This window comes from Heptranchias perlo, chromosome 12, assembly GCF_035084215.1.
Source record: "Heptranchias perlo isolate sHepPer1 chromosome 12, sHepPer1.hap1, whole genome shotgun sequence".
In the NCBI taxonomy this organism is placed as follows: domain Eukaryota; kingdom Metazoa; phylum Chordata; class Chondrichthyes; order Hexanchiformes; family Hexanchidae; genus Heptranchias; species Heptranchias perlo.
In genome coordinates, this window is record NC_090336.1 from 62,110,195 (window position 1) to 62,138,078 (window position 27,884).

Here is a 27,884-nt window from a genome sequence, read left to right on the forward strand (position 1 = left end):
AACTATTTCCTGTGGTGGGGGAATCAAGAACGAGGAGGGCATCATCTTAAAATCAGAACTAGACCTTTCAGAAGCGAAATCAGGAAGCACTTTTTCACACAAAGGGTAGTGGAAATCTGGAACTCTCTCCCTCAAAAGGCTGTGGACACTGGGGGACCACTAGAGTTCCCAGGACTGAGGTTGATAGATTTTTGTCGGGTAAGGGTATCAAGGGATTTGGAGCTAAGGCGGGAAAATGGAGTTGAAGTGCAGATCATCCATGATCTGATTGAATGGCGGAGCAGGCTCGAGGGGCTGTATGGCCTCCTCCTGTTCCTAATGTTACTCCGTGTGTTTGAAGTAACCAACCAAAATAATCTGTCTTTAATAACATATACATGCATTTTGAAATCAGATGTCACACTTCAAGATGTCACATAAATTTTATTTTAAGAAAAGAGAATAACAGCCAGTCATTTCATGCTGAGACCAGTCACAAGTTAACTCTTGTTGGTGAGGGATGCGAGCAGATTTTCCTGCAGCTGGATATGCAATCAGCAAACATCCCTCAGCAACAGCAATTATACTCTGATTAACCTCAAGCTCTTGTTATACAGAATGTACAGCACATAAACTGGCCATTGGTCCCACCTGGTCAATGCCAGTGTTTACGCTGCAGACAAACCTCCTCCCTCCCCACTTCATCTAATTCAATCAGTATGCCTTCGATTCTTTTCTCCCTCATGTCTTTATCTAGCTTTCCGTTAAATGTATCTATGCTATTCACCTCAACCACTCCTTGTGGTAGTGAGTTCCATATTCTGACCACTCTCTGGGTAAAGAAATTTCTCCTGAATTCCCTATTGGATTTATTAGTGATTATCTTATATTTCTGGCCCCTAGTTCTGGTCTCACCGTCAAGTGAAAACATCTTCTCTACATCTACCGTCAAACCCTTTCATATCTTAAAGACCTCTATCAGGTCACCCCTCAGTCTTCTCTTTTCTAGAGTAAAGAGCCCCAGCCTGTTCACTCTTTCCTGATAGGTATAACCTCTTAGTCCTGGTATCTCATCCGAGTGATTTTTTTTTTGCAGATTCTCCAGTGCCTCTATATCCTTTTTATAATATGGAGACCAGAACTGTTCACAGTACTCCAAGTGTGGTCTAACCAAGGTTCACTTACAGCAATTAAACTCTGATTGACCTCTGGCTCTGTTCACTTACAGCAAATTAATGGCATCAAGGAGACAGGAAGGAAATTATGCTAAGCCTTTAGAAATCACTGGTTTGGTCTCAGGTGGAATATTATGTCCAATTCTGAACACCACATTTTAGGAAGGATGTTAAGGGCCAGGAGAGGGTGTAGGGGAGATTTGTCAGAATGATATTAGGGATGAGGGACTTCAGTTATGTGGAGGAGACTGGAGAAGCTGGGATTGCTCTCCTTAGGGCAGAGAAGGTTAAGGTGAGATTTAATAGAGGTGTTCAAAATTATGAGGGGTTTTGCCAGAGTAAAAAGGGAGAAAATGTTACCAGAAGACAGAAGGGTCAGTAACCAGAGGACAGAGATTTAAGGCAATTAGCAAAAGAACCAGAGGGGAGATGAAGAGATTTTTTTACACAATGAGTAGTTATGATCTGGAATGCACTGCCTGAAAGGATGGTGGAAGCAGATTCAATAATAACTTTCAAAAATCAATTAGATAAATACTTGAAGGGGGGGGAGGTGGAGGAGAAATTGTAGGACCAGGGGGAAAGATCAGTGGAGTGGGACTAATTGGATAGCTGTTTCAAAGAGCCGGCACAGGCACGATGGACTGAATGGTCTCCTTCTGTGCTGTACCATTCTATGATTACAGTAACAGTAACTCTCTGTCTCCCACTGATTTTCAGGACTGAGTGGTGTTTGTGCTTAGCTGTGGAAACCATATAAATTCAAATTTGTTGATAGATGTAATATTTATGACTATTATGGACATAGATCCTTATTCCTCACCAGCAGAAACCTCTTTAAACTTGCAAAGGGTGTTTTCCTAGTTTTATTTCCTTTTCTAACTTTTTTTCTCCTGGAGGCACAGCCTCAGCTGGAGTACATTTCTCTGATATCCTTTTTGTTGGGTCAGGATATCAAGGGACCTGGAGCAAAGGCGGGTATATGGAGTTAAACTCGACTTCAACCATGATCTAATTGAATGGTGGAACAGACTCGAGGGGCTGAATGGCCTACTCCTGTTCCTATGCATCCGATTGACCATATCCATGTGCCAGGTTTGGCAAGCTATTCAACTATAGAGGAGGAAGCTGAACTCGATCCACTCCTCTCCTGAAATCCAATCTCTTTTTTTCTTAAAAGAATGCACATGCGCACACGCAGAATTCCTGTGGTGGTTTTTATTCCCACCTCCCTAAACCAGGAACATAGAAGCCAATTGAACCACTGCCCCCGCAGTGGCTAAACCATTGTTTACTCTGAGAAGATTTTGGAATCTCCTGGCTGGAACTGAGTGTAATGGTTTAGAATGCAAAGAAAAAGAAAAGTTATACCTACCAGGAAAGATTGAACAGGCTGGGGCTCTTTTCTCTAGAAAAGAGAAGGCTGAGGGGTGACCTGATAGACCTTTAAAATTATGAAGGGGTTCAATAGAGAAGATGTTTCCACTTGCAGGGGAGTCCAAAACTAGGGGCCATTAATATAAGATAGTCACTAATAAATCCAATAGGGAATTCAGGAGAAATTTCTTTACCCAGAGAGTGGTTAGAATGTGGAACTCGCTGCCACAAGGAGTGAATGAGGCGAATATCATAGATACATTTAAGGGGAATCTGAATAAACACATGAGGGAGGAAGGAAGGAATAGGAGGATAGGGTTAGATGAAGAGGGGTGGGAGGAGTTTTGTGTGGAGCATAGACCAGTTGGGCCGAATGGCCTGTTTCTTTGCTTTACATTCTGTGTAATTAACTGATATGGCTGTCAGTGTTAATTTTCAGAGCTACACAGTTGGCCCTGACTACAGGCGTGGTGCCGGAGGATTGGAGGACTGCTAACATTGCACTGTTGTTTAAAAAGGGAGAAAGGGATAGACTGAGTAATTATAGGCCAGTGTCAGTCTAACCTCAGTGGTGGGCAAATTATTGGAATCAATCCTGAGGGATCATATTTGTCATTTAGATAGGCACGGATTAATTAACGGCAGTCAGCTGTGGATTTGTTAAGGGAAGGTCGTGCCTGACTAACGTGATTGAATTTTTCGAGGAGGTAACATGGAGGGTCGATGAGGATAATGCGTTTGATGCAGTGTACGTGGATTTTAGCAAGGCTTTCGACAAGATCCCACATGGCAGACTGGTTAGAAAAGTAAAGGCCTGTGGGATCCAAGGGAAAGTGGCAAGTTGGATCCAAAATTGGCTCAGTGGCAGGAAGCAAAGGGTGATTGTTGACAGGTGTTTTTGTGACTGGAAGGCTGTTTCCAGTGGGGTTTTGCAGGGCTCAGTACCAGGTCCCTTGTTTGTTGTATATATTAGTGATTTAGACTTAAATGTAGGGGGCATGATTAAGAAGTTTGCAGATGATACAAAAATAGGCCGTTTGGTTGATAGTGAGGAGGAAAGCTGCAGGAAGGTATCAATGGACTGGTCAGGTGGGCAGAAAAGTGACAGATGGAATTCAATCTGGAAAAGTATGAGGTAATGCATTTGGGGAGGGCAAAGAAGGCAAGGGAGTACATAATAAATGGGAGGATACTGAGAGGTGTAGAGGAAGTGAGGGACCTTAGAGTGCATGTCCACAGATCCCTGAAGGTAGCAGGACAGGTAGATAAGGTGGTTAAGAAGGCATATGTGATACTTCCCTTTATTAGCTGAAGCACAAAATATAAGAGCAGGAAGGTTATGCTAGAACTGTATAAAACACTAGTTAGGCCACTGCTTGAATACTGTGTCCAGTTCTGGCCACCACATTACAGGAAAGATGTGCTTGCACTAGAGAGGATACAGAGGAGATTTCTGAGGATGTTGCCAGGACTGGAGAATTTTAGCTATCGGGAAAGATTGGATAGGCTGGGGTTGTTCTTTTTGGAGATTTAATTGAGATGTATAAAATTATGAGGAGCCCAGATAGAGTGGATAGGAAGGACCTATTTCCCTTAGCAGAGAGGTCAATAACTGGGAGGCATAGATTTAAAGTGATTGGTAGAAGGATTAGAGGGGAGCTGAGGAGAATTTTTTTCACCCAGAGGTTGGTGGGGGTCTCGAACTCACTGCCTGAAAGGGTGGTAGAGGCAGAAACCCTCAACTCATTTAAAACGTACTTAGATGTGCACTTGAAGTGCCGTAACCTACAGGACAACGGACCAAGTACTGGAAAGTGGGATTCGGCTGGATAGCTCTTTTTCGGCCAGCACAGACACGATCGGCTGAATGGCCTCCTTCTGTGCCATGAATTTCTATGATTCTATGATTTTCTAATTTGAAGGAGATCATCCGTTATTAAAGTCAAAGCTGTCATGAAGATGCGATTTCAGTGTTTTATGGGAGAAAATTTAATGATATTACACCTCGAAACTAGATAGGAAAGCATGGTTGGATAAACATCTTTAAATGTGCTTTCATAACAGTCTGCACAGAAGGCCTTTCTCTTTATTACCAAGGCTATTTAACATGTTGGTTACAAAAGATAAAATACCGAGATTTCACAGCTTGTATTCCTTCAACTTAATCAAAGTAGTAATATTAAATGAGGTTCCACAGAGATTGATAAAGAAACACCAAAAGTGGAAAGACTGGAGAAGCTGGGATTGTTCTCCTTTAGAGCAGAGAATGTTCAGGGGAGATTTAATAGAGGTGTTCAAAATTATGAACAGTTTTGCAAGAGTAAATAAGGAGAAACTATTTCCACTGGCAGGAGGGTTGGTAACCAGAGGACACAGATTTAAGGTAATTGGCAAAAGAACCAGAGGGGAAATGAGGAGAAATCTTCAGGCAGCGAGTTATGATGATCTGGAATGCACTGCCTGAAAGGGCGGTGGAAGCAGATTCAGTAGTAACTTTCAAAAAGGAATTGGATAAACATTCAAAGGAGAAATTTTCAGGGCTGTGGGGAAACAGCAGGGGAGTGGGACTGATTGGATAGCTCTTTCAAAGAGCCGGCACAAGCATGATGGGTTGAATGGCCTCCTTCTGTGCTGTGCGATATTGTGTTGCTACCTGTTATTGTCTTTGTCAGACCTGCTCTCTTATTTCCTTCTTTGTTGCTGGTTGTTGTAAGTATGTTTAGATACTGCAGCGATAAGTGTACGATGGAAGTTGCCCCTGTATCTCCATGGAGTCAGCCTTAGGTTCTCGGTCCTGTTGTGCAGTGCTGTTTCTCTGACCCGTCAAGCCACGTGCATAATTAGAAAAAAAGAAAGCAAGAACTTGCTTTTATAGAATGCCTTTCACAATCTCAGGATGTCCCAAAGTGCTTTAAAGTGTAGTCACTGTTGTAATGTAGGAAACGTGACAGCCAGTTTGCACACAGCAAGGTCTCACAAACAGCAATGTGATAATGACCAGATAATCTGTTTTAGTGATGTTGGTTGAAGCATAAATGTTGGCCAGGACACCAGGGAGAACTCCCCTGCTCTTCTTTGGAATCGTGCCATGGGATCTTTTACGCCCACCTGAGAGGACAGACGGGGCCTCGGTTTAATGTCTCACCCGAAAGATGGCACCTCCAACAGTGCAGCACTCCCTCAGTACTAGCACTAGGAGTGTCAGCCTGGGTTATGTGCTCAAGTCTCTGGAGTGGGATTTCAACCCATGACCTTCTGACTCCGAGGCGATGGTGCCACCCACTGAGACACAGCTTAATTCAATGCTCTCGGCGGGGAGCCTCGCTGGAAAGGGACCGTGGTTTCCAGAATCGGGGCTATAGGGTTGTGCCCCTATCACCGACTCATGCCCACTTTTAAGTTTGGAATCCCTGCTGGCACGTTGGGAGTGATGAATTTACCCCAGGGAAGCTGAGAAATTACAACACAGGAGGAGGCCATTCAGCCCATTGCACCTAGTTCTTCAACAGTTATCCATTTCAGTTAACTGTTCCCTGTACTATCACTCAAGCTTACCTGTGCTGAAATAATGGCCAGTTTTCATTAGTTACGAATCTGCCGTACACCAGATAACATTCCAAGATATTAGAAGAAAGGATTTATAATGCCAGCATCAAGTATCTTTTATACCAGTGAACAATATATCATTCTGATTGGCTTGATTCTGAATATAGTTTTTTTTGTGCTCTGTTGCCCAATATATGTCCAGGACAGTATGTAATATCACAAAGGCTTTTGATTCGATTTGTTTCTTTGTGGGTCAGTGCCTTTTACGTGATTTTTTTTGTTCCCTCTCTGCCGGCAATTTGTTTTCGAATTACATACAGATGTACTATGTGGCTAACGAACAGTAGGTAGCTGTATCTTCATCCAGTGTTAGGGTGCCCTCTGGTAAGGGTATAACCTCAAAAAGGTTCTATATAATGAAAAGTGAATGCTTTGTTTTTTTTCTCAATTTAAAAAACAAAATCATACTCCACGATTGTCTGGTCAACACTGAATTGTTCGTCTCTAAATATAAACAACAACTTGTATTTATATAGCGCCTTTAACGTAGTAAAATGTCCCAAGGTGCTTCAGAGTGATTATCAAACAAAATTTGACACCGAGCCACATAAGGAGACATTAGGACAGGTGACCAAAAGCTTGGTCAAAGAGGTAGGTTTTAAGGAGCATCTCAAAGGAAGAGAGGTGGAGAGGCTTAGGGAGGGAATTCCAGAGCTTAGGGCCCAGGCAACTGAGAGCACGGCCGCCAATGGTGGAGCGATGAAAATCGGGGATGCGCAAGAGGCCAGAATTGGAGGAGGGCAGAGATCTCGAAGGGTTGGAGAGATAGGGAGGTGCCTTCGAACTGCAGCCAGTGTGACCTAATGTAATTATTAGATTAACAGATATTAGAATAGAGAGGTGAGCATGAAATATTAAACAGTTTTTGAGTTTGAATACAGGAGGCTGAAGCTGTAAATCAGACTTGACTATGAAACAGCAAAGATGTTGAAATATTTCATCTCTCATAATTTGATAAATTAATCTGAAGCATGTCACATGGTAAATAAAAAAAACTGCAGTATTTTGAGGGATGGAAGACACACAGCGTATAAAGTGAAAACAATATCCATTAGTAATAAATTAGAATGTATTATAAATTAGAATATATTTTATACACAGCTGATGAATGATCGATTTTTTTAAAAAATTGTATTTGAGAAATTCACCAACAGGCTCGGGAGAAAAAGCACTTGGTATAAATCAAACTAACCTTGAAAACGTGTTTGTGTAAGGGGGGAGAGAGAGAGAGAGGAAAAAATGACATTCTCTTGTTGCCATGGTGATTTGCAGCAGGTTACACAGCGAGCAGGATTCCGTCATCAGTGACCAATCAGGCAATCTCGACTCAGGCACAACCACTCCTCAGAAGACGACAGCACAGCAGAAAATTACAAAAGAGGGAACGAGGAAGAGGAATGGTGAGATGAGTTGTTTTTTTTAAAAACTTATCTGCTCCTGTGGCAGAAGCTTTATAATAAATCACAAACATGCAGAAAATAAACCGTGATAAATCCTTCCAGCGGTCAACACGATTGTGACCGGCACATTAATTTCCAGATCTCGCATAAGCAGATGAGGTGATGTGATCTGTTCAAAGGCTGAGACACAACACTTTTATTTTGTTTCTTGATGAAAGTCCCGTATTTCAGCCATTGACCCCCACATTATCGCCCAGCTCAGAATACCAATGCAGGCCAAGAAAGTCCTGTTCAAGGCAAAATGATCTGGTTTCAACTGGCATGGACTGTAATTTGGAACAAATCAGTTCCAATATCGTTATATTTTATTGCCTTTCCCCCCACCACCACCCTTTACCATGCCTTTCACCAGAGTTCTGGTCTCCATTTTACAAAAAAAGATAGAGGCACTGGAGAAAGTGCAAAAAAGATTTATTAGGATGATACCAGAATTGAGCGGTTATAACTATCAGGAAAGGCTGACCAGGCTGGGGCTCTTTTCTCTGGAAAAGAGAAGACTGAGAGGTGACCCGATAGAGGTCTTTAAAGTTATGAAGTGGTTCAATAGGGTAAACGTAGAGAAGATGTTTCCACTTATGGGGAGTCCAAAACTAGGGGCCATAAATATAAAATAGTCATTAATAAATCCAATAAAGAATTCAGGAGAAACTTCTTTACCCAGAGAGTGGTTAGAATGTGGAACTCACTACCACGTGGAGTAGTTGAGGCGAATAGCATAGATACATTTAAGGGGAAGCTAGATAAGAACATGAGGGAGAAAGGAACAGAAAGATGTTGTTAGGGTGAGAGGAAGCAAAGTGGGAGGAGGCTCATGTGGAGCATAAACACCAGCATAGACCAGATGGGCCGAATGGCCTGTTTCTGAGCTGTAAAATGCTATGTAATTCTATGCAATATAAAATGGAGACTGTGATAAACATAATGGTGCAAATATGAAGCCCTGAATCCTCAGTGGGCAAGCTGTGAAGAATTTTAATTTAAAAAAAAATTATTTCAAAAGATAAGCAATGGAAGAAGGAACCTGCATTTATACCAAGATATCGCAAAGCACTTTCCAGCCAATGAAGTACTTTTGAAGCGTAGTCATGTTTAAAGGTGTGCATGAGGCTGTAAACTCTCTGTGGTTTTATCATAGCATTTTTACAGCACAGAACGAGGCCATTCAGCCCATCGAGCTCGTGCCAAGTGTGGAAAATGACATGAGTTTTTGCTATCGTGGTTTTCTCGTCGTTCGAACCTCTTGAGTGTATTTTGTGTGCAGGGTGGCATGTCATCAGGCTGCTATGTGCTATCATGGAGTAATATATCAAAAGGGTTGGGTTGACGTGGTAAATGCAAGGATCGACTGCTTTGTCACTGTCACCTCACCCCTGAGGTGCCTGAGTTCTTGAAGCACGCTCCAGACTGTCATTCGACACAAACTTACAGAGGTGGACTTCATGGGAGCAGGTCTGTTCCAGGCTGGCGTACATCTTGGTTTGCGTTCAGGGAGAACGGCTGACAGACCTTTGATGAGCTTCCTGGGCAAAGTCCTGACTGGTTCTGCAGTGCTGTTTTATCGGGTGGTGTGAACTGTTGTGTTTTTGAGTGTTACTTCACTGCATGTTACAGGAGAACAGCACTCCCCCCTACAATTAAAGCTTATAACATTGTCACAGGCTTTCTTTTTAATACATTTATGGTGCCTAACTCATTATCAGAAAGATGTGAACTTACTTTCATTTCTGCAGCTTTAGAAAGTCAAGTAGAGAACATCATGATACACTGACATTCCACTTAAAGAAAGACTTGCATTTATACAGCGTCTTTCACGACCTCAGGACTTCCCAAAGTGCTTTACAGCCAATTAAGTACTTTTTGAAATATAGTCACTGTTGCAATGAAGGAAATGCAGCAGCCAATTTACGCACAGTAAGGTCCCACAATCGACAATGACCAGACAGTCTGTATTAGTGATGTTGGTTGAGGGATAAATATTGGCCAGGAGACCGGGGAGAACTCTCCTGCTCTTCAAAATAGTGCCATAGGATCTTCTACTTCCACCTGAGAGGGCAGACAGGGCCTCGGATTAATGTCTCATTTGAAAGACGGCGCCTCTGACAGTGCAGCAGTGCCTCAGTGAGGTGCCAGCCTGGAATTATGCGCTCAAGTCTCTGGAGTGGGACTTGAACCCATAACTTTGTGATTCTGAGGCGAGAGTGTTACCCATTGAGCCACAGCAATCATCAGAATGTCCAGGAAACTTTTCTCTGTTTTCCTGGCACTCAAAGTGCTGATGCAGCTTGAATCAAAATGTCTTGGCTGCAGAAACGCTGCTCAGGTGCGGTTTCTCAGGTTTTTCCCCACCTTGAAACCGAGTGCCCCTTTAAAGCTGTATTCAGAAGGCTGCCGTTAACTCCATTTCACCTGCACCTACCTTTTCACTGCCCATTTTAACGCTAATCTTAAGGTTTTTCTTTTTCACACATGAAAAATTTTTGTGTCCAAATTTGTATTAAAATCATTGAACTTTATGAGGGGAAAGAACATAGAGGTTTTGTTTCACTAATACATTGATCCAAATGGCACGTTGCTAGGTAACTACCAGGGCTGCTGTTTTGTGGTACCTGAAATTGAATTTCAGGATTTTTACTGGGAATCGCATTCTGTAATTTGTCCATTCATAATAGGACCACTGGACAATGGTACATAGGAACAGGAGTAGGCCATTCAGCCCCCCGTTCCTATTAGTATCATTGTATTATACTATGGTATAGCACAGAAGGAGGCCATTTGGCCCATCAAGCCCGTTCCTCCATTCAATTCGATCATGGCTGATTTGTACCTCATTACCCCGCCTTTGCTCCATTTCCATTGAGACCTTTACTTAACAAAAATCTATCGATCCCAGTCTTGAAACCTTCAGTTGATCCCCAGCATGAATAAGGTTTTATTTCACGGGGTTGCAGGATTTTCTGGGTATTTTACCACGGCACTGGGAATAGAGTTGCATGATCCGCTTCATTTTTCCACTGAAATTACAAATCAGTGGCTTTAATTATGACTCCATTTAAATACACCACCACCACAACAACAACTTGCATTTATACAGTGCATTTAACGTGGTAAAACATCCCAAGGCGCTTCACAGGAGCGTTATCAAATAAAATTGGACACCAAGCCAAATAAGGAGATATTAGGACAGGTGACCAAATGTTTGGTCAAAGAGGTAGGTTTTAAGGAGCATCTTAAAGGAAGAGAGAGAGGTGGAGAGGTTTAGGGAGGGAATTCCAGAGCGTAGGGCCTAGGCAGTATATATTCAATTCCCTTTTGAAACTTGCTATTGAATCTGCTTCCACCGCCCTCCCAGCACATTTGTGATCCTTACCTCAGTTGTGAGCAAAGTTTTTGAGCCTTTGATGAAGGATAGAGTAAGAGACCATCTGGAAAGCCAGGGTCTGATTAGAGAGAGTTCAGAAGGGGCAGGTTGTATTTGACCTGGTCTGGGCTTATATATGACTCCAGTCCCACATCAATGTGGTTGATTCTTAACTGCCCTCTGAAGTTAGCCTAGCCAGCCACTCAATTGTATCAAACTGCTACAAAGAATAATGGTTCAAGATGAAGCCCCTAGGGGACAGGCAATAAATGCCGGCCTTGCCAGCGACGCCCACATCCCGAGAATGAAATAAAAAATTAAAATGGGCCGAGTTGCTAAATTTAGCTGACCAAGGCAAAATTAAGGGTTAACGGAATATACCAAAATGTAATCTACTGAAATCCAATTAGGTAACAGCAGTGACCTATTTCACTATAACCTCCATTCTTTTTTTAATTTCCTGGGAACCTAAATTGGAATCTCATACCCCTTGAGGTTATGCGATCTCTCAATACCTTTTCAGATTTTGTGACATAATTTATCTGGGGCTGAACTCTATTAAAATGTTATACTGATCCTTGTGTTCGTGCCCCAGCCAAAATCAGAGCTTTTGAGGAGCAGAACAGCTCATACAACATAAGGAAGAGACTCCTTGCATCGCCAAGTGAGAGCGGAATGGAGCAGTTTCACGAAATGAAATAATCTCCCAACAGTATTATTTTTATCTCTACCTAGCCGAAATCTATCTAGATGATTTTTACTGCTTCCATTTGCTGTCGATGTCATTCTGGCAGTGAAAGCGTTATTGACTTGCCAAGTATGATCTGGAAAATTAAGGTAAACTACAGTTGCCATTTGTTTACAATAGACTGCATTTCTTAACAGATGGTCTGAGGCAGGGAAATTGAGACATTTCCACCTCCCCGATGTTACATTTACATTGATCCGCGTAGCGAAAAAAAAAGACATGCATTTATGTAGCACCTTTCACGACGTCAGGATGTCCCAAAGCTCTTTACAGCCAATGAAATACTTTTGAAGAGCAGTCTTATTCCTATAATGTAGGAAATGCGGCAGCCAATTTATGCACAGCAAGGTCCCACAAACAGTAATGTGATAATGACCAGATAACCTGGTTTTAGTGATGCTGATTGAGGGATAAACATTGGCCCAGGACACCTGGGGAGAACTCCCCTGCTTTTCTTCGAAATCGTCCCTTGGAATCTTTTACATCCACCCAAGAGGGCAGACAGGGCCCCATTTTAACGTCTCATCTGAAAGACGGCACCTCCGACTGTGCAGTAGTGAGTACTGAAGTGTCAGCCTAGATCATGTGCTCAAGTCTGGAGTAGGACTTAAACCCATCTGACTCAGAGATTGCTGCCACTGAGCCAAGGCTAAAACTTGATCAGGTGCTGTGTAAAGGTAAGTTCTTGCTGAGAGTATATGCATGAACAGCAGTGTGGGCCTTGAACCCACAACTTCCTGGCTCCGAGGTGAGAGTGGAACTACTGAGGCACAGCTGACACCTGATAGATGGCAGTAGGTGGTACATCCAGGGCAGGGTTGGTTCAGGCATGGTGAGGCTTCTGTTCAGCGAGTTGGGATCCATTGAGCAAGCAGCTATGAGAAAGATTCACTGGTTTGTTTTAAGATGGCCTGAATGGACTTTGGGCTTTGTTGTGTTACTGATTAGTGATTACTGATTACTGATGAGTGGGATATGAAGGCAGTACAAGAATGGGCCCAGCTCAAATCAACTTGTAAATGTCCATAATGGTTAATAACATTTGTTCATTTCTTGTTTAAATTTGAAATGCACTGTGTTTTTCTTGAAGAGCATCTTGTCGTTAAGAAGTTTGATCAAAGGTGAGCGTGGTAGCCAGTCAATATAGATGTGGAGTTATTGATTATTTTTTGGATTGCAGTGCTGTTGATGAGACACGTAGATCAGGAATGTGTCAAAATGGGAGATCCTTACATAAAGCCGCAATTCATGCGGTTAGTCAGCCATCTTACCGTTAATGCAGTAATCACTGAATTCCTTTGCATTCTTCAGTGTTTAGACACATAGTTCATGGCTTTTTATTTGCACCATTGTCTCCCCTACTCCCACGCAGATAATCCCTTGTCCCAGTTAGGGTCCAGGATAGACATTAACCTCAGTGATGTTACTGTATGGATATTTAATGCGGTCATATCAAATTCCATCCTCGTTCCTAAACTCGTTTAAAATAAAACATTTATATAATAACTTCACTGCCCCGGAGTGTATCTCTGTCACATCTGCGCAAAGCGATCTGGGACAGTCAGAACAGAATATGTAGTTGCCGCTATATATAACGATTGATTCGTGTACAAAAAAATGTCTTTTTTTCTCCATTATTAGCTATGTAATGGGCATGCTACATAGTATTTACAGCACAGAAGCAAACCATTCGGCCCAACAGGTCTGTACCGGCGTTTATGTTTCACACGAGCCTCTTCCCACCTTCTTCTCACCCTATCAATATATGTTGAATCGCCTTCTTGAATTAATAAATTAAACACAATTTTTCAAATGTAACAGCGGAGTACAATGGATGTTCCTTCTACAAGAATGTTTGTAAAAGGACGTGTCTCCTATGCTTGTTCCTTTTAGAATCGGAGGAATCCTGAGTGAGTGACTGGTTGAGGAGTTTTGTCTCTTGTCCTTTTCACCGTTGCTTTGCTCTTGCTCTGTTATAACATGACATTCATTATGTAACATGCTGCAGTGCTGGTTAGCGATGAGGAGGAGGGTGCCACGCTCTTCGAACATGTCTCCAAGACGTCAGATGATCCGTTCGATACGTCCTCTGGGTCCGTTCAGCTTCTCTCAATCAAGCCTCTGTCTGCACACCCTGGTTACTCCCAGCCCGGCTTGGAAAGGAGCCCAGACACTGCAGCGGTGAATGGCGAGGTAAGCTCGATGATCGAACATGCTTTTGAGAAAAGGTGCATGACCGCACCTCCTGCCAAGAGAGAGAGACATTTTCCAATCTCCTCTCGCCTACAAAGTAACTAGGGAATGATGTGTCAATCACGTACGGGAATCCAGAACACAGGGGCATACTCTTAGAATTCGAGTTAAGCTGCTTGAGAGTGAATTCAGAAAACTTGTGCACACAAAGGGTTGTGAGAATGAGGAATACCCTATCCCAGAAGGCCATGGATGCAGGAGGTGTTTAAAAAGGAGACAGATACTTGAGAAGTGTAGTAAAGGATATGGGAAAAGGGCAAGGAATTGGAACAGAGAGACAGAGCTACCATAGCTATCAATATGGTGGAGCAGGCTCGGTGAGCTATTCTTGACCCTGTGTTCACGTAATGGCATTTGTGTACAGCAATCGCAATAATGGGCCAAATTTTGCTGTAGCAAGTATCTAACAGCGTCTGCCATTTGTTAGACTGGCCCTCGCCTGTTTAGGTTTTTAAATTTTTTTCCTGGCAGGTTTCTGAAAGTGCGAGCTGTTAACGGGGCAGCAAGGGAAACAGGGCATCTGGGACCTGAGTGAACAGGGCAAGCAACTGGGTATCTCCTTCACCAATCAGTGAAGGATTGTGAAATAAACAGCACAAGGACTGAGAAGGAAGTGTAAATTAGAGTGGGTGTATTCAATGTCAAATCAGGTACAGAAAAAGAAATAAAGAGAGGGAAAGAAAGATTAGATTAAGAGAGAGAGAAGAGACAAAAAGCAAAAGTTTTAAAAAAAAATAATTTTAAATTTTACATTTTTAAAATCTCCAACAACAATTAAAACCTGAAGGAATGAGACGCCACTCTTGTAATAGTTAATTTTCAGTACCAGAGAGGTTGACTGGCAGTAATTAACACTTATCATGTTGTTAAAAAGGTATTTGGACTGGAATGGACAAGCCGTAACTTTCTGTGGTGAGTTTAGTTTGTATCTACTGCGCAAGTACAGCAACTTCACGCCGTTCAATGGATTTCAATGGTGAGGCAGACAGCGAGTTGCCGTTTTGGTGAAGCTAACAGCAGAGCGGCACATCTTGGACAGCAACGTCTGGATTTCCGCGTTTAACCATGCATCTGCTCCTCGCCTGAAGTTGCTGCAGCATTTGCGCATAAATAACAGCGAGCCCCATTAACCTCACCATTACTTTGACAGCAAATTCGGGCCCTGTACTGTGTTACCCACTCAAACAATTCTTCAATGACTTGGTCCAAAACTCTGTATCAAAATAAATATTTATCCTGTAATTCCAGATTCATTTGCTTCATGCAGGTCAGTCATATCTTCCATTGGTTCTGCCAACTCAAAACACATTTAATAACTGGCAAAGGTCATATGCAAATCAGAGCGCACCAAAATACGCACGGATTAAAATCATATTAAAATGCAAGGCTCTGTAATCCCAGTATAAGTAAATTCCTGCAAACTCCCTGATAAATGGGATTAGGGAATTGCATTTTGCTTCCAACATCATAGTAGCTATTCCTGTCGTTTATTCCATGGGACATTAAACCGAGGACCCATCTGCCCACAGGATTAAACAGTTGTGGAATGTTCATACGACTGTTTGGTGCTGTAAAGTAGCCACTCCTGTCTCTCGAGTGACTCGCTGTGAACGGGCGCTGTGATTGGTGTTTTCCTGATGAAACTGTGCACGTGCTTTGAACACGCTGCGCTCAGAATGAGAGTTTATCTCTGCGACTCCTCCCACACGGAGAACTCTTGATATTGACTGCGTCGACAGAGAACAAGCCAGAGCGCGCTGATCTCGAATACCCCCCACCCCAGCGGCTCGTTACACCGTGGCATTGGCAGTAGCCCGCATGCCCACCCTGCCAGCTGACAGCATGGAGGGAGAACTGAAGAAGAGGGAAAGAACTTGCATTTATATATGGCGCCTGTCACGACCTCAGGACATCCCAAAGTGCTTTACAGCCAATTAAGTACTTTTTGAAGTGTACTCACTGTTGTAATGTAGGGAAACGCGGCAGCCAATTTGCGCACAGCAAGGTCCCACAAACAGCAATGTGATAAATGACCAGGAAATTGCGGAGGTTCTGGCCACAATCTTTCAATCCTCCTTAGATATGGGGACAATGCCGGAGGACTGGAGGATTGCAAATGTCACACCCCTATTCAAAAAAGGGGAGAGGGATAAACTCAGCAATTACAGGTCAGTCAACCTAACGGTGGTGGGGAAACTTTTTTTATTCGTTCATGGGATGTGGGCGTCGCTGGCGAGGCCGGCATTTATTGCCCATCCCTAATTGCCCTTGAGAAGGTGGTGGTGAGCCGCCTTCTTGAACTGCTGCAGTCCATGTGGTGAAGGTTCTCCCACAGTGCTGTTAGGAAGGGAGTTCCAGGATTTTGACCCAGTGACGATGAAGGAACGGCGATATATTTCCAAGTCGGGATGGTGTGTGACTTGGAGGGGAATGTGCAGGTGGTGTTGTTTCCATGTACCTGCTACCCTTGTCCTTCTAGGTGGTAGAGGTCGCGGGTTTGGGAGGTGCTGTCGAAGAAGCCTTGGCGAGTTGCTGCAGTGCATCCTGTGGATGGTACACACTGCAGCCACGGTGCGTCAGTGGTGAAGGGAGTGAATGTTTAGGGTGGTGGATGGGGTGCCAATCAAGCGGGCTGCTTTGTCCTGGATGGTGTCGAGCTTCTTGAGTGTTGTTGGAGCTGCACTCATCCAGGCAAGCGGAGAGTATTCCATCACACTCCTGACTTGTGCTTTGTAGATGGTGGAAAGGCTTTGGGGAGTCAGGAGGTGAGTCACTCGCCATAGTATACCCAGCCTCTGACCTACTCTTGTAGCCACAGTATTTATATGGCTGGTCCAGTTAAGTTTTTGTTTTAGAGGCAATAATCCAGGATAAATTTAATTGGCACTATGGGCCAATAAAATGAAAGTTAGCATGGATTTGTTAAAGGAAAATCGTGTTTGACTAACTTGATTGAGTTCTTTGATGAAGTAACGGAGAGGGTTGATGAGGGTAGTGTGGTTAATGTGTATATGGACTTTCAAAAGGCATTTGATAAAGTACCACATAATAGACTAGTTAGCAAAATTAAAGCCCAGGGACAGTGGCAACATGGATATTAAATTGGCCAAGGGACAGAAAGCAGAGAGTAGTGGTGAACAGTTGTTTTTCATACTGGAGGGAAGTATACAGTGGTGTTCCCCAGGGGTCAGTATTAAGACCACTGCTCTTTTTGATATATGTTAATGACCTGGACTTGGGTACAGAGGGTATAATTTCAAAGTTTGCAGATGACACTAAACTCAGAAATGTAGTAAAGAATGTGGAGGAGAGTAACAGACTTCAGGAGAATATAGACAGACTGGTGAAATGGGCAGACACATGACAGATGAAATTTAACACAGAAGTGTAAAGTGATACATTTTGATAGGAAGAATGAGGTGAGGCAATATAAACTAAATGGTACAATTTTAAAGGGGCGCAGGAACGGAGAGACCTGGGGGTATATGTCCACTAGTCTTTGAAGGTGGCAGGACAAGTTGAGAAGGCTGTTAAAAAAGCATCTGGGATCCTGGGCTTTATTAATAGAGGCATAGAGTACAAAAGCAAGGAAGGTGATGGATAGATTTTTGGACTCTCGGGAAATCAAGGGCTATGGGGATCAGGCTGGAAAGTGGAGTTGAGGTCGAAGATCAGCCATGATCTGATTGAATGGCGGAGCAGACTTGAGGGGCCGTTTGGCCTACTCCTGCTCCTATTTCTTATGTTCTCATGTTCTTCTCACAGCTTACTTTCCCACCTGGCTTTGTATCATCAGCAAACATGGATACGTTACATTCAGTCCCCTCATCTAAGTCATCAATATAGATTGTAAATAGCTGAGGCCCCAGCACTGATCCTTGCTGCACTCCACTAGTTACAGCCTGCCAACCCATTTATTCCTACTCTCTGTTTTCTTTTAACCAATCCTCTATCCATGCTAATATATTACCCTCAATCCCATGAGCCCTAATCTTGTGTCACAATCTCTTGTGTGGCACCTTATCGAATGCCTTTTGAAAATCCAAATATACTACATCCACTGGTTCCCCTTTATGTACCCTGCTAGTTGCATCCTCAAAAAACTCTAATAAATTTGTCAAACACAATTTCCCTTTCATAAAATCCTTAATAATAAGTTCTGGTGCCCTTATTTAAGAAAGGATATACTTGCATTGGAGGCAGTTCAGAGAAGGTTCACCAGGTTGATTCCAGGTATTGAAAGGTTGTCTTATGAGGAAAGATTGAACAGATTGGGTCTATACTCATTGGAGTTTAGAAGAATGAGAGGAGATCTTATTGAAATATACAAGATTCTGAGGGGACTCGATAGGGTAGATGCTGAGAGGATGTTACTCCTCATGGGGGAATCTAAAACTAGGGGCACAATCTCAGAATAAGGGGTCGCCCGTTTAAGACGGAAATTAGGAGGAATTTCTTCTCCCAGAGGGTCGTGAATCTTTGGAATTCTTTACCCCAAAAAGCTGTGGAGGTTGAGTCATTGAATACATTCAAAGCTGAGTTAGACAAATTTTTGATCAGCAAGGGAGTCAAAGGATATGGGGAAAAGACGGGAAAGTGGAGTTGAGGTAAAAATCAGATCAGCCATGATCTCATTAAATGGCGGAGCAGGCTCGAGGGGCCGAATGGCCTACTCCTGCTCCTATCTCTTCTGGTCTTATAATCTAATACAATCTAGCATTTTCCCTACAATGATGTCAGGCTAATTGACCTATAGTTCCCTATTTTCTTTCTCCCTCCTTTCTAGAATAGCGGGGTTACATTTACTACCTTCCGATCCACGGGGAACGTTCTAGAATCTAGGGAATCTGGAAGATCAAAACCACTATCTCTGCAGCTACCTCTTAGAATCCTAGGATGTCAGCCATCAGGTCCTGGGGATTTGTCGGCTTTTAGTCCCATTAATTTCTCCAGTACTTTATCTTTACTAATATTAGTTACTTTAAGTTCCTCACTCTCATTGGACCCTTGGTTCCCCACTATTTCTGGTATGTTTTTTGTGTCTTCTACTGTGAAGACAGATACAAAATATTTGTTCGACATCTCTGCCATTTCCTTATTACCCATTATAATTTCTCCTGTCTCTGCCTTTAAGGGACCAATGTTTACTTTTGCTAATCTCTTCCTTTGTACATACTTGTAGAAGCTCTTACAATCTGTTTTTATATTTCTAGCTAGTTTACTCTCACATTCTCTTTTCTCCCTCTTTATCAATTTCTTGGTCATCCTTTGCTAAGACCCTCCCAATCCTCAGGCTTACTATTCTTTTTGGCAACATGTAAGCCTCTTTTAATCTAATACTATCCTTAACTTCTCTAGCTAGCCATGGTTGGATCACTTTTCCATGGAGTTTTTTATTCCTCAAAGGAATGTATATTCATTGAGAATTATGAAATATCTCTTTAAATGTTCATCATTGCTTATCCATTATCATATCTTTTAATCAAATTTCCCAATCTACCTTAGCCAACTTGCCCCTCCCTACCTATGTAATTGGCTTTGTTTAAATTTAAGACCCTAATTTCAGATGTAACTACATCACTCTCAATTCCTTTTGAAGTGCAGTCACTGTTGTTATGTAGGCGAATGTAGGAACCATTTTGTGTCCAGCAAAATCGCACAAACAGTAACAAGATGAATAAGCAGCGAACCCCTTTAACAAAATCAGCTGGAGAATTCTCATATTGTCGTTTAACATTCTCGTGCAGTAATTTGGGACTTTTTTCCTATAGAATCTATGAGACTTCTCTAAAGACACGTAAGGTTCTTGTAAGATTCTTTCAGTAGAAATCCCAGGAGATATCTTAGTAACGATTCACGTCAATTAATGAATCACCCCAAGTGTTTACAAAAATACCGTTTTAACTGTGGGCTCACTTGAGTGATGGGACCGTTCCAGACTGCATGAGTCATGAGTGCTTCAACCACAGTTACAGAGCGAGCTGAATTTCTTTTGTTGTCCACATGTGCTGGCAAACTGTGCATCAGAGCACTGAATCGCCTGTTTCTTTGATGCTGTGAAATGCCATTTTGGACTGCTAGTTAAATATTAAGTAGCACTTTTGACTCTCTCTGTCTCTTCTGTAGCTGTGTCTCATTTCCTGTCTGTCTGTCTCTTTCTCTCTGTCTGTCTTTCTCTCCTCTTTCTAAGTCTGTGTGTATGTTGCTGTCTGCTGTCTCTCCGTCTCCCTCAGTTTTTTCTGTTGCTGTCTCTCTCTTGGTTTGTGTGTCTCTTCTCTCTCTGCCTCTGCGCCTCTTATTCTCTCTCTCTCTCTCTCTCTCTGTCTCTGTCTCTGTCCCCGTCTCCCTCAGTTTCTCTCTGCTGCTGTCTCTCTCCTCCTTCTTGGTTTTTGTGTGTGTGTGTCTCTCTCTCTCTCTTTCTCTCTCCCCGGCCCTCTCTTTCTTTCATGAAGTGAATTGTGTTGGAATGACAGATTCCTTTAGCCATCAGGCTGGTCTCACTCTGCGTAAAATCACATGGCGATTCCCTTCCTTTTCCTCTTTCCCCCAGGATGGGTTTGGAAGAGTTGAACCTTCACTGAATTTATAAAATAACAATAACCTGTTGCTGTGGAACACGCTCTTATCCTCGCTGTGATTGTGTCATGCGTGCGGCTAAAACGTATACTCGTGAGAACAAGCCAAGTGCTGCATTAATACTTCGTCTCCCTCCCTCCGTTTAACAGTGTACCAGAGTCAACAGGTGCTGCAGCAAATGGGGAGGGTGAGGGGCTTCTGGAATTTAACTTGATGGATTTTGATGTTAAACGATGAAAACTTACCTCTTTGACCAAACTTTTCCTTATGTGGCTCGGTATCAAATTTTGTTTGATAATCACTCCTGTGAGGCGCCTTGGGACGTTTACTACATTAAAGGCGCTATATAAATGCAAGTAGTTGTTGTTAAATATGTTTTTTTCCCTTTTGACTCTTAAGCGGTCATTTTAAATCATGAAATTAGCGGGAAACGGAAGATAACAGATCAGCTGCCTATTACACACGAATGGAAAGGAAGCCTGGACATAGTGTACAATGGGCAGCTGATCCATTACCGCTCAATTTTCACTGTCGCCGTGAGTTAAGAACATAAGAAATAGGAGCAGGAGTCGGCCATACGGTCCCACGAGCCTGCTCCGCCATTCAATCAGATCATAGCTGATCTTCGACCTCAACTCCACTTTCCCGCCCGATCCCCATATCTCTTGATTCCCCTAGAGTCTAAAAATCTATCAATCTCAGCCTCGAATATACTCAATGACTGAGCATCCACAGTCCTCTGGGGTAGAAGATTCACAACCCTCTGAGTGAAGAAATTTCTCCTCTTCTCGTTCCTAAACGGCTGACCGCTTATCTTGAGTCTATGCCTCCTAGTTCTAGACTCTCCAGCCAGGAGAAACTTTCCTGGTAAAATGACCCCTTTATTTTCTGGGAACTGGATTGAGAAAGCACGTAAAAGCTTGCTGAACCTTGGTGATAGGTATTGTGGTCAGGTCAGGTGAGTGCCGTGAGCTTGCTAGGTTCATCCAGGCCTCTTGGCCCCAAGCAATCGGGAATCTCCACATTCTGACACCTGAAGAGAAAGAAAGAACTTGCATTCATAAAGTGCTCTCGGGGTGGCCCAAAATACTGCCGTGGGATCTTTTCCATCCACCTGAGAGGGCAGACGGGACCTCGGTTTAAAGCCTCATCCAAAAGACGGCACCTTCAGTAGTGCAGCACTCACACTCAGTATTGCACTGCATGGTCAGCCTGGGTTATGTGCTCGAGTCTCTGGAGTGGGGCTTGAACCCATTACCTTCCGACTCACAGGCGAGAGTGCTACCCATTGAGCCACGCCTGCCACTTATTGGGATGCTGTATAAATGCAAGTTCTTGCAGATGGTGCATGAATGGAACAGCGGTGTATGGGGTTCGTAAATCTGCAAGGTTTCTTTTGAAACGAAAATTAGCCAGAAAGTAACTTAAGCAGTAGTACACTACAACTCTGTTGAGGTGAATGGTGTATACAGCAAAACGCTATTCACTGCTCTATAGATTTTAGCACCTTCAGGCATCGGGTCGAAAAGCAGCAACATTGATTTGAATTATTGCCCCTCAGCTCTCTTCACCACTTCAGACAGAACTGATTGTAAAGTCAAGAAAAAAAACATTCAACGCCTCTTGCAACCTCTTCTGCAGAATTTTCCATCTGAGCTTTTTTAGAATTGGCGCAGAGCTCACTACATTCATTATTTATTAGATGGAGGAACAAAGCATCAATCCACTGTGTCTGTTATGCTAGGAGAGCTCCAGTTGGAAGCTCAATCATCAGCTTTTTGTTTTAATAAGAAGCAGAGCGTTATTCGGACAATTGCTTTAATTTAAGTCTTCACTAGGGTGCTGGCGCAATACAGATGTTGTTTGAGAGAGTCTCGGTTAAAAGTCATTGAAGGCAATAGGGTAGTACTAGCTTCCAGATGTTCTTCAGCTTTTTAGCATTGTTATTGATAAAATCAACAGGTTTTGTTACGTTATGTAAGCAGTGGCAGAGTTTTCTAATTGTTCCGTCGTAAATCTCTGTTACACAATGCGGAGGATTTTAAAATGGGCAAATTGCCCTCTCTGTGATAGTTAATCAAACCCAGTGCAGTTAACTGTCTGCACCCCTTCCTGTTTATAATGCTTTGCTGGCTGTTCTCCTGTGGCATTGCTCCCAGGTAGCCTGCTGTCTGGAGCATGGGTGTGATGTTTAACTATTTACATGGCCTGTTCCTTTAAGGTCAACGCTTAAGTAATTTCTGTGAATCCAAGCCATTCTAGATTCCAGAGTTCAATCAATTGCTTGTAAATTTCAGGCTGCAAGTCAGAAGAACCCAGGCTTTTTTTAATATATATAACACAAGAACATAAGAAACAGGAGCAGGAGTAGGCCATACTGCCCCTCGAGGCTGCTCCGCCATTCTATAAGATCATGGCCGATCTTTAACATCAACTCCACTTTCCTGCCTGATCCCCATATCTCTTGATTACCCTGGAGTCCAAAAATCTATCGATCTCAGCCTTGAAAATACTCAACAACTGAGCATCCACAGCCCTCTGGGGTAGAGAATTCCAAAGAATCACAACCCTCTGAGTGAAGAAATTCCTCCTCATCTCAGTTTTAAATGGCCGACCCCTTTCTCCTGAGACTGTGCCCCCTCGTTCTCCTCTGACAGTGGTGTAACGGTTGTGTATTGTGAACAGTTTGGTTCAGGTGGTAGCACTCTTGTCTGGGGGTTCAAACTCTACTCTTAAGAAGTCAGGTCATAACCTAGGCTGACACTCTGACCAATACTCGGGGAGTGCTGTACTTTTGGAGGTGCTGTCCTTCGGTTGAGATGGTAAACTGAGGCCCTGCCTGACTGTTCTGCTGATACAGGTCAAAATCCCGTCTGAGTATTTAAAAAGTCGCAGGGGAGTTCTCCCCTTGGGTCCTGGCCAACATTTATCCCTCAACCAACACCTCCAAAAGCAAATGAACTGGTCTCATTTGTTATCGGTGGGACCTTGCTGTGAGCAAATTGGCTGCCACGTTTGCCTACATAAGTGACTACACTTCAAAAAGTAACTCCTTGGACTTGGTTTTAACTCCCCCACCCCCCAACCCTTGCCTGGCAGAAACCAGGTGGGGGGAGGGTAGTCAAAATGTAGTGGGGGCCATATCCATTCCTTTCCCACCCCGAACTGACCGAATGCAATTTTAACTTGGAGGTGGCAAGGACACTCGCTCCACCGTACCGGAGGGTCAGCTTAGATTTTGTGCTCAAGTCTGTGGAGTGGGGCTTGAACCCACGACCTTCTGACTCAGAGGTGAGAGTGGTACCCACTGAGTCACGGATGAGACATATGGGAAATAGACCCTCCTGCACCCCACCCCCCCCACCAGTTTGTTCTCCTTGCTTATGATGACCAATCCAAGACTAATAAAATTCGACTCTGAGGTTCAGATTCTGATCTCCTGCTAATGGGTTGCAGTGTGTTTAGGCATGTGATATATTGGGCCGGATCTTGCTGGAGTGGGGCATCTCACAGGTGCACTGTTAGTTAGACATTTTCCTGGGCTGTTCAGCTGGAATATAATTTGCACTGTAACTTGCTGGAAGTGCGAGCTGATAAAAGGCACAACGGGGCATCTGGAACTCAATGAGATTTAAGGATTGAGAAAGAAGCAGAGGATGACTGAGAGGGAGGATGGATTGGTATATATTAAAGATTTAGACTTAAATGTAGGAGGCATGATTAAGAAGTTTGCAGATGATACAAAAATTGGTCGTGTGGTTGATAGTGAGGAGGAAAGCTGCAGACTGCAGGAAGATGTCAGTGGACTGGTCAGGTGGGCAGAAAAGTGGCAAATAGAATCCAATCTGGAGAAGTGTGAGGTAATGCATTTGGAGAGGGCACACACGGCAAGGGAGTACACAATAAATGGGAGGATACTGACAGATGTAGAGGAACAAAAGGACCTTGGAGTGCATGTCCACAGATCACTGAAGGTAGCAGGTAGATAAGATGGTTAAGAAAGCATAAGGGATACTTTCCGTTATTAGCCGAGGCATTGAATATAAGAGCAGGGAGGTTATGCTAGAACTGTATAAAACACTAGTTAGGCCACAGCTTGAGTACTGCATGCAGTTCTGGTCACCACAATACAGGAAAGATGTGATTGCACTAGAGAGGGTACAGAGGAGATTTCCGAGGATGTTGCCAGGACTAGAGAATTTTAGCAATGAGGAAAGATTGGATCGGCTGGGGTTGTTTTCTTTGGAACAGAGGAGGCTGAGGTGAGATTCAATTGAGGCTTATAAAATTATGAGCGGCCTCGATAGAATGGATAGGAAGGATCTATTTCCCTTAGCAGAGTGGTCAATAACCAGGGGGCATAGATTTTAAAGTAATTGGTAGAAGGATTAGAGAGGAGCTGAGGAGATTTTTTTCACCCAGAGGCTGGTGGGGGTCTCGAACTCACTGCCTGAAAGGGTGGTAGAGGCAGAAACCCTCATCACATTTATAAAGTACCTGGATATGCACTTGAAGTGCCATGACCTATAAGGCTACGAGCCACATGCTGGAAAGTGGAATTAGGCTGGATAGATCTTCCTCCAGCGGCACAGACACAATGGGCCGAATGGCCTCCTTCTGTGCTCCTTCTATGTTTCTATCAGAGTCAAAGCAGGTACAGGAAGAGAAATAAAGAGGGAAGGAAAGATTGGATTAAGAGAGAGAGAGAGAACAAAGGGACAGAAAAGAAAAGTAAGAAAAAATTAAAAAATTTAAAATTTAACAGTTGTAAAATCTCTAACAACAATTGACTACATGTAGGAATGAGACTCTACAATTTAAATTGTTCCCTTTCTGGGTCAGAGAGATTGGTTGGCATTGCATTCACAGTTCCCACGTTGTTAAAAGGGCATTTACGCTGTTAATTATGAGCCCATACTTTCTGCGGTGAGTTTAATGGGCAGTTAATGTGCAAATCCAGCAAGTTCTTAAAAATAACGGGGAGGCTGAGGGCGAGATGCCAGAGCAAACAGGAGCGCGTAAATCATAGAGCAAATTCTGGAGATTCACAACTCACGGCATATCTCTTAATCCCCTGAACTTGCCGGCCGATTCGCGCATTAATAACGGCCTGGGTCACTCACACGCCGTCGTTTTTGCAGGAAGATTTGGCCCAGTGGCAGACAGGTACCACACACAGGTTTCCAACACTTGTATTTTACTGCAGCGAATAAACACTGGGAACTTTGAATGAGTGTTCATCTCTCCTCAACAGGTAAACAAGGCCCTGAAGCAGAAATCAGATATTGAGCACTATCGAAACAAACTGCGCCTGAAAGCAAAGAGGAAAGGCTATTACGATTTCCCTGAAGTGGAAAATAATCAGCCAATGACAGAGAAGGAGAGGAAAGTGTATGAGAAGGGACAGATGGAAATCAATCGTGTTTTGGAAGCTGAAACCCAGGTGTCCTCCACATTCACTGAATCTAGAAACAGGTAAGAGCAATGTGACACTTGATAAGAATCTGGGAGGGGGGAGGAATCCAATGAGATGTTAAATCATTCAAAACATTAACATAGAATCGTAGAAAGGTTACAGCACGGAAGGAGGCCATTCGGCAAGAGCAATCCAGCGAGTCCCAGCCCCTCGCCCTTTCCCTGTAGCCCTGCAAATTTTTTCCTTTCAAGTACTTATCCAGTTCCCTTTTGAAGGCCATGATTGAATCTGCCTCCACTCGGGCAGTGCATTCCAGATCCTAACCACTCACTGTGTAAAAAAGTTTTTCCTCATGTCACCTTTGATTCTTTTGCCAATCACCTTAAATCTATGCCCTCTGTTCCTTGACCCTTCCGCAAATGGGAACAGTTTCTCTCTATCTACTCTGTCTAGACCCTTCGTGATTTTGAATACCTCTATTAGATCTCTTCGCAACCGTCTCTGTTCCAAGGAGAACAACCCCAGTTTCTCCAGTCTATCCATGTAACTTAAATCCCTCATCCCTGGAATCATTCCAGTAAATCTCTTCTGCACCCTCTCTAAGGCCTTCACATCTTTCCTGAAGTCCGGTGCCCAGAACTGGACACAATATTCCAGTTGTGGCCGAACCAGTGGTTTATAAAGGTTCCATACTTTTGTACTCTATGCCTCTATTTATAAAGCCCAGGATCCCGTATGCTTTTTTAATCACTTTCTCAACCTGCCCTACCACCTTCAACGATTTGTGTACATATACCCCCAGATTTCTCTGTTCCTGTACCTCTTTTAGAGTTGGGCCCTCTAGTTCATATTGCCTCTCCTTGTTCTTCCTACCGAAATGTATCACTTCACATTAGCCCTTTTAAGCCTGAAAGGGAGGTGGAAGCAGATTCAATAATAACTTTCAAAAGGGAATTGGATAAATTCTTGAAGGGGAAAGATTGTCAGGGCTTTGGGGAAAGGGCAGGGTAGTGGAACTAATTGGATAGCTCTTTTAAAGAGCCGGCCCAGGTGCTCCATGATTCTATGAACTGAGCCACAACTGACAACCGACAAAAGGGATCCTACTTGTCTTATTCCTAAAACACTTCTCTTTTTCATGAATTAAAGTTATTTTTAATCGACTTTGTGCAACATGGTGGCCGAGGAGGACTAGTCAATAACGTGGAAAGACATAACAGCAACGGTATTCCATCTCTGTGCGATAAGATGTTGGCAGAAGTATCTCTGCCTCCAACAGTCATAACAAAAATTCACGCCACTAGCTGGATTGGCATCTTGTAAATCTCTTTGGAAGGGGTGAAGAATTAAAAACTGTCTCGAGCCAAAATGGAACATCTCTAAATCAGTGAGCTGAAATGAGTTTTCAGCTCAAATGACACAATGGAAGGATGAGAAGATTGAAAATACTTTCAAGACTGACACTTTGTAGAAATTGAAAGTGCGTTTAATTCCATACAACAGGCAGACTTCAATTTCAAAAGTGTTTCAACTTTCTTTCTCTTCATCCGAGCGCACCTGCTTCATCCCGGTATCTTGCTGCAATGTGTTCTGTGTTGACCTGAGATGGCTCTAGGTATTTAATTCTCCATTCTAACTAATAGGAGCTTCAAGCTCACATCGAAACAGAGGTGAGGGGCAGCTCACATGATGCTGGACGAAAATAAACCAAGGTCCATCTAGATCACCTTCGACCATCCTGGTAGTCACATGATACAATGATAACGGAGTTGTTGACTAATTACAGCAATCAATCTCCATCAATTAGTCTCCAACAGACCCAGACATTGGGCGAGGAAAACCGCCAGTGGTGGAGAGCTTTGGGAACCAGAGGTCCAAAGTCACCTGTTCCTCCCGAGCCTGTTACACTGACCACATGTCATGTCTCAAATTACTC

At 43.2% G+C, this 27,884-nt stretch overlaps 1 protein-coding gene across 1 annotated transcript in view; it reads left to right on the forward strand.

The window, feature by feature from the left end:
- kiaa1549la (KIAA1549-like a) overlaps positions 1-27,884 on the forward strand; it is a 378,638-nt gene that overhangs the window by 293,170 nt on the left and 57,584 nt on the right. Inside the window, exons 13-15 of the mRNA XM_067994216.1 lie at positions 7,410-7,537; positions 13,712-13,896; positions 25,787-26,007. Of these exons, the coding sequence (XP_067850317.1) occupies positions 7,410-7,537; positions 13,712-13,896; positions 25,787-26,007 (534 nt within the window). The remainder of the gene's footprint in view (positions 1-7,409; positions 7,538-13,711; positions 13,897-25,786; positions 26,008-27,884) is intronic.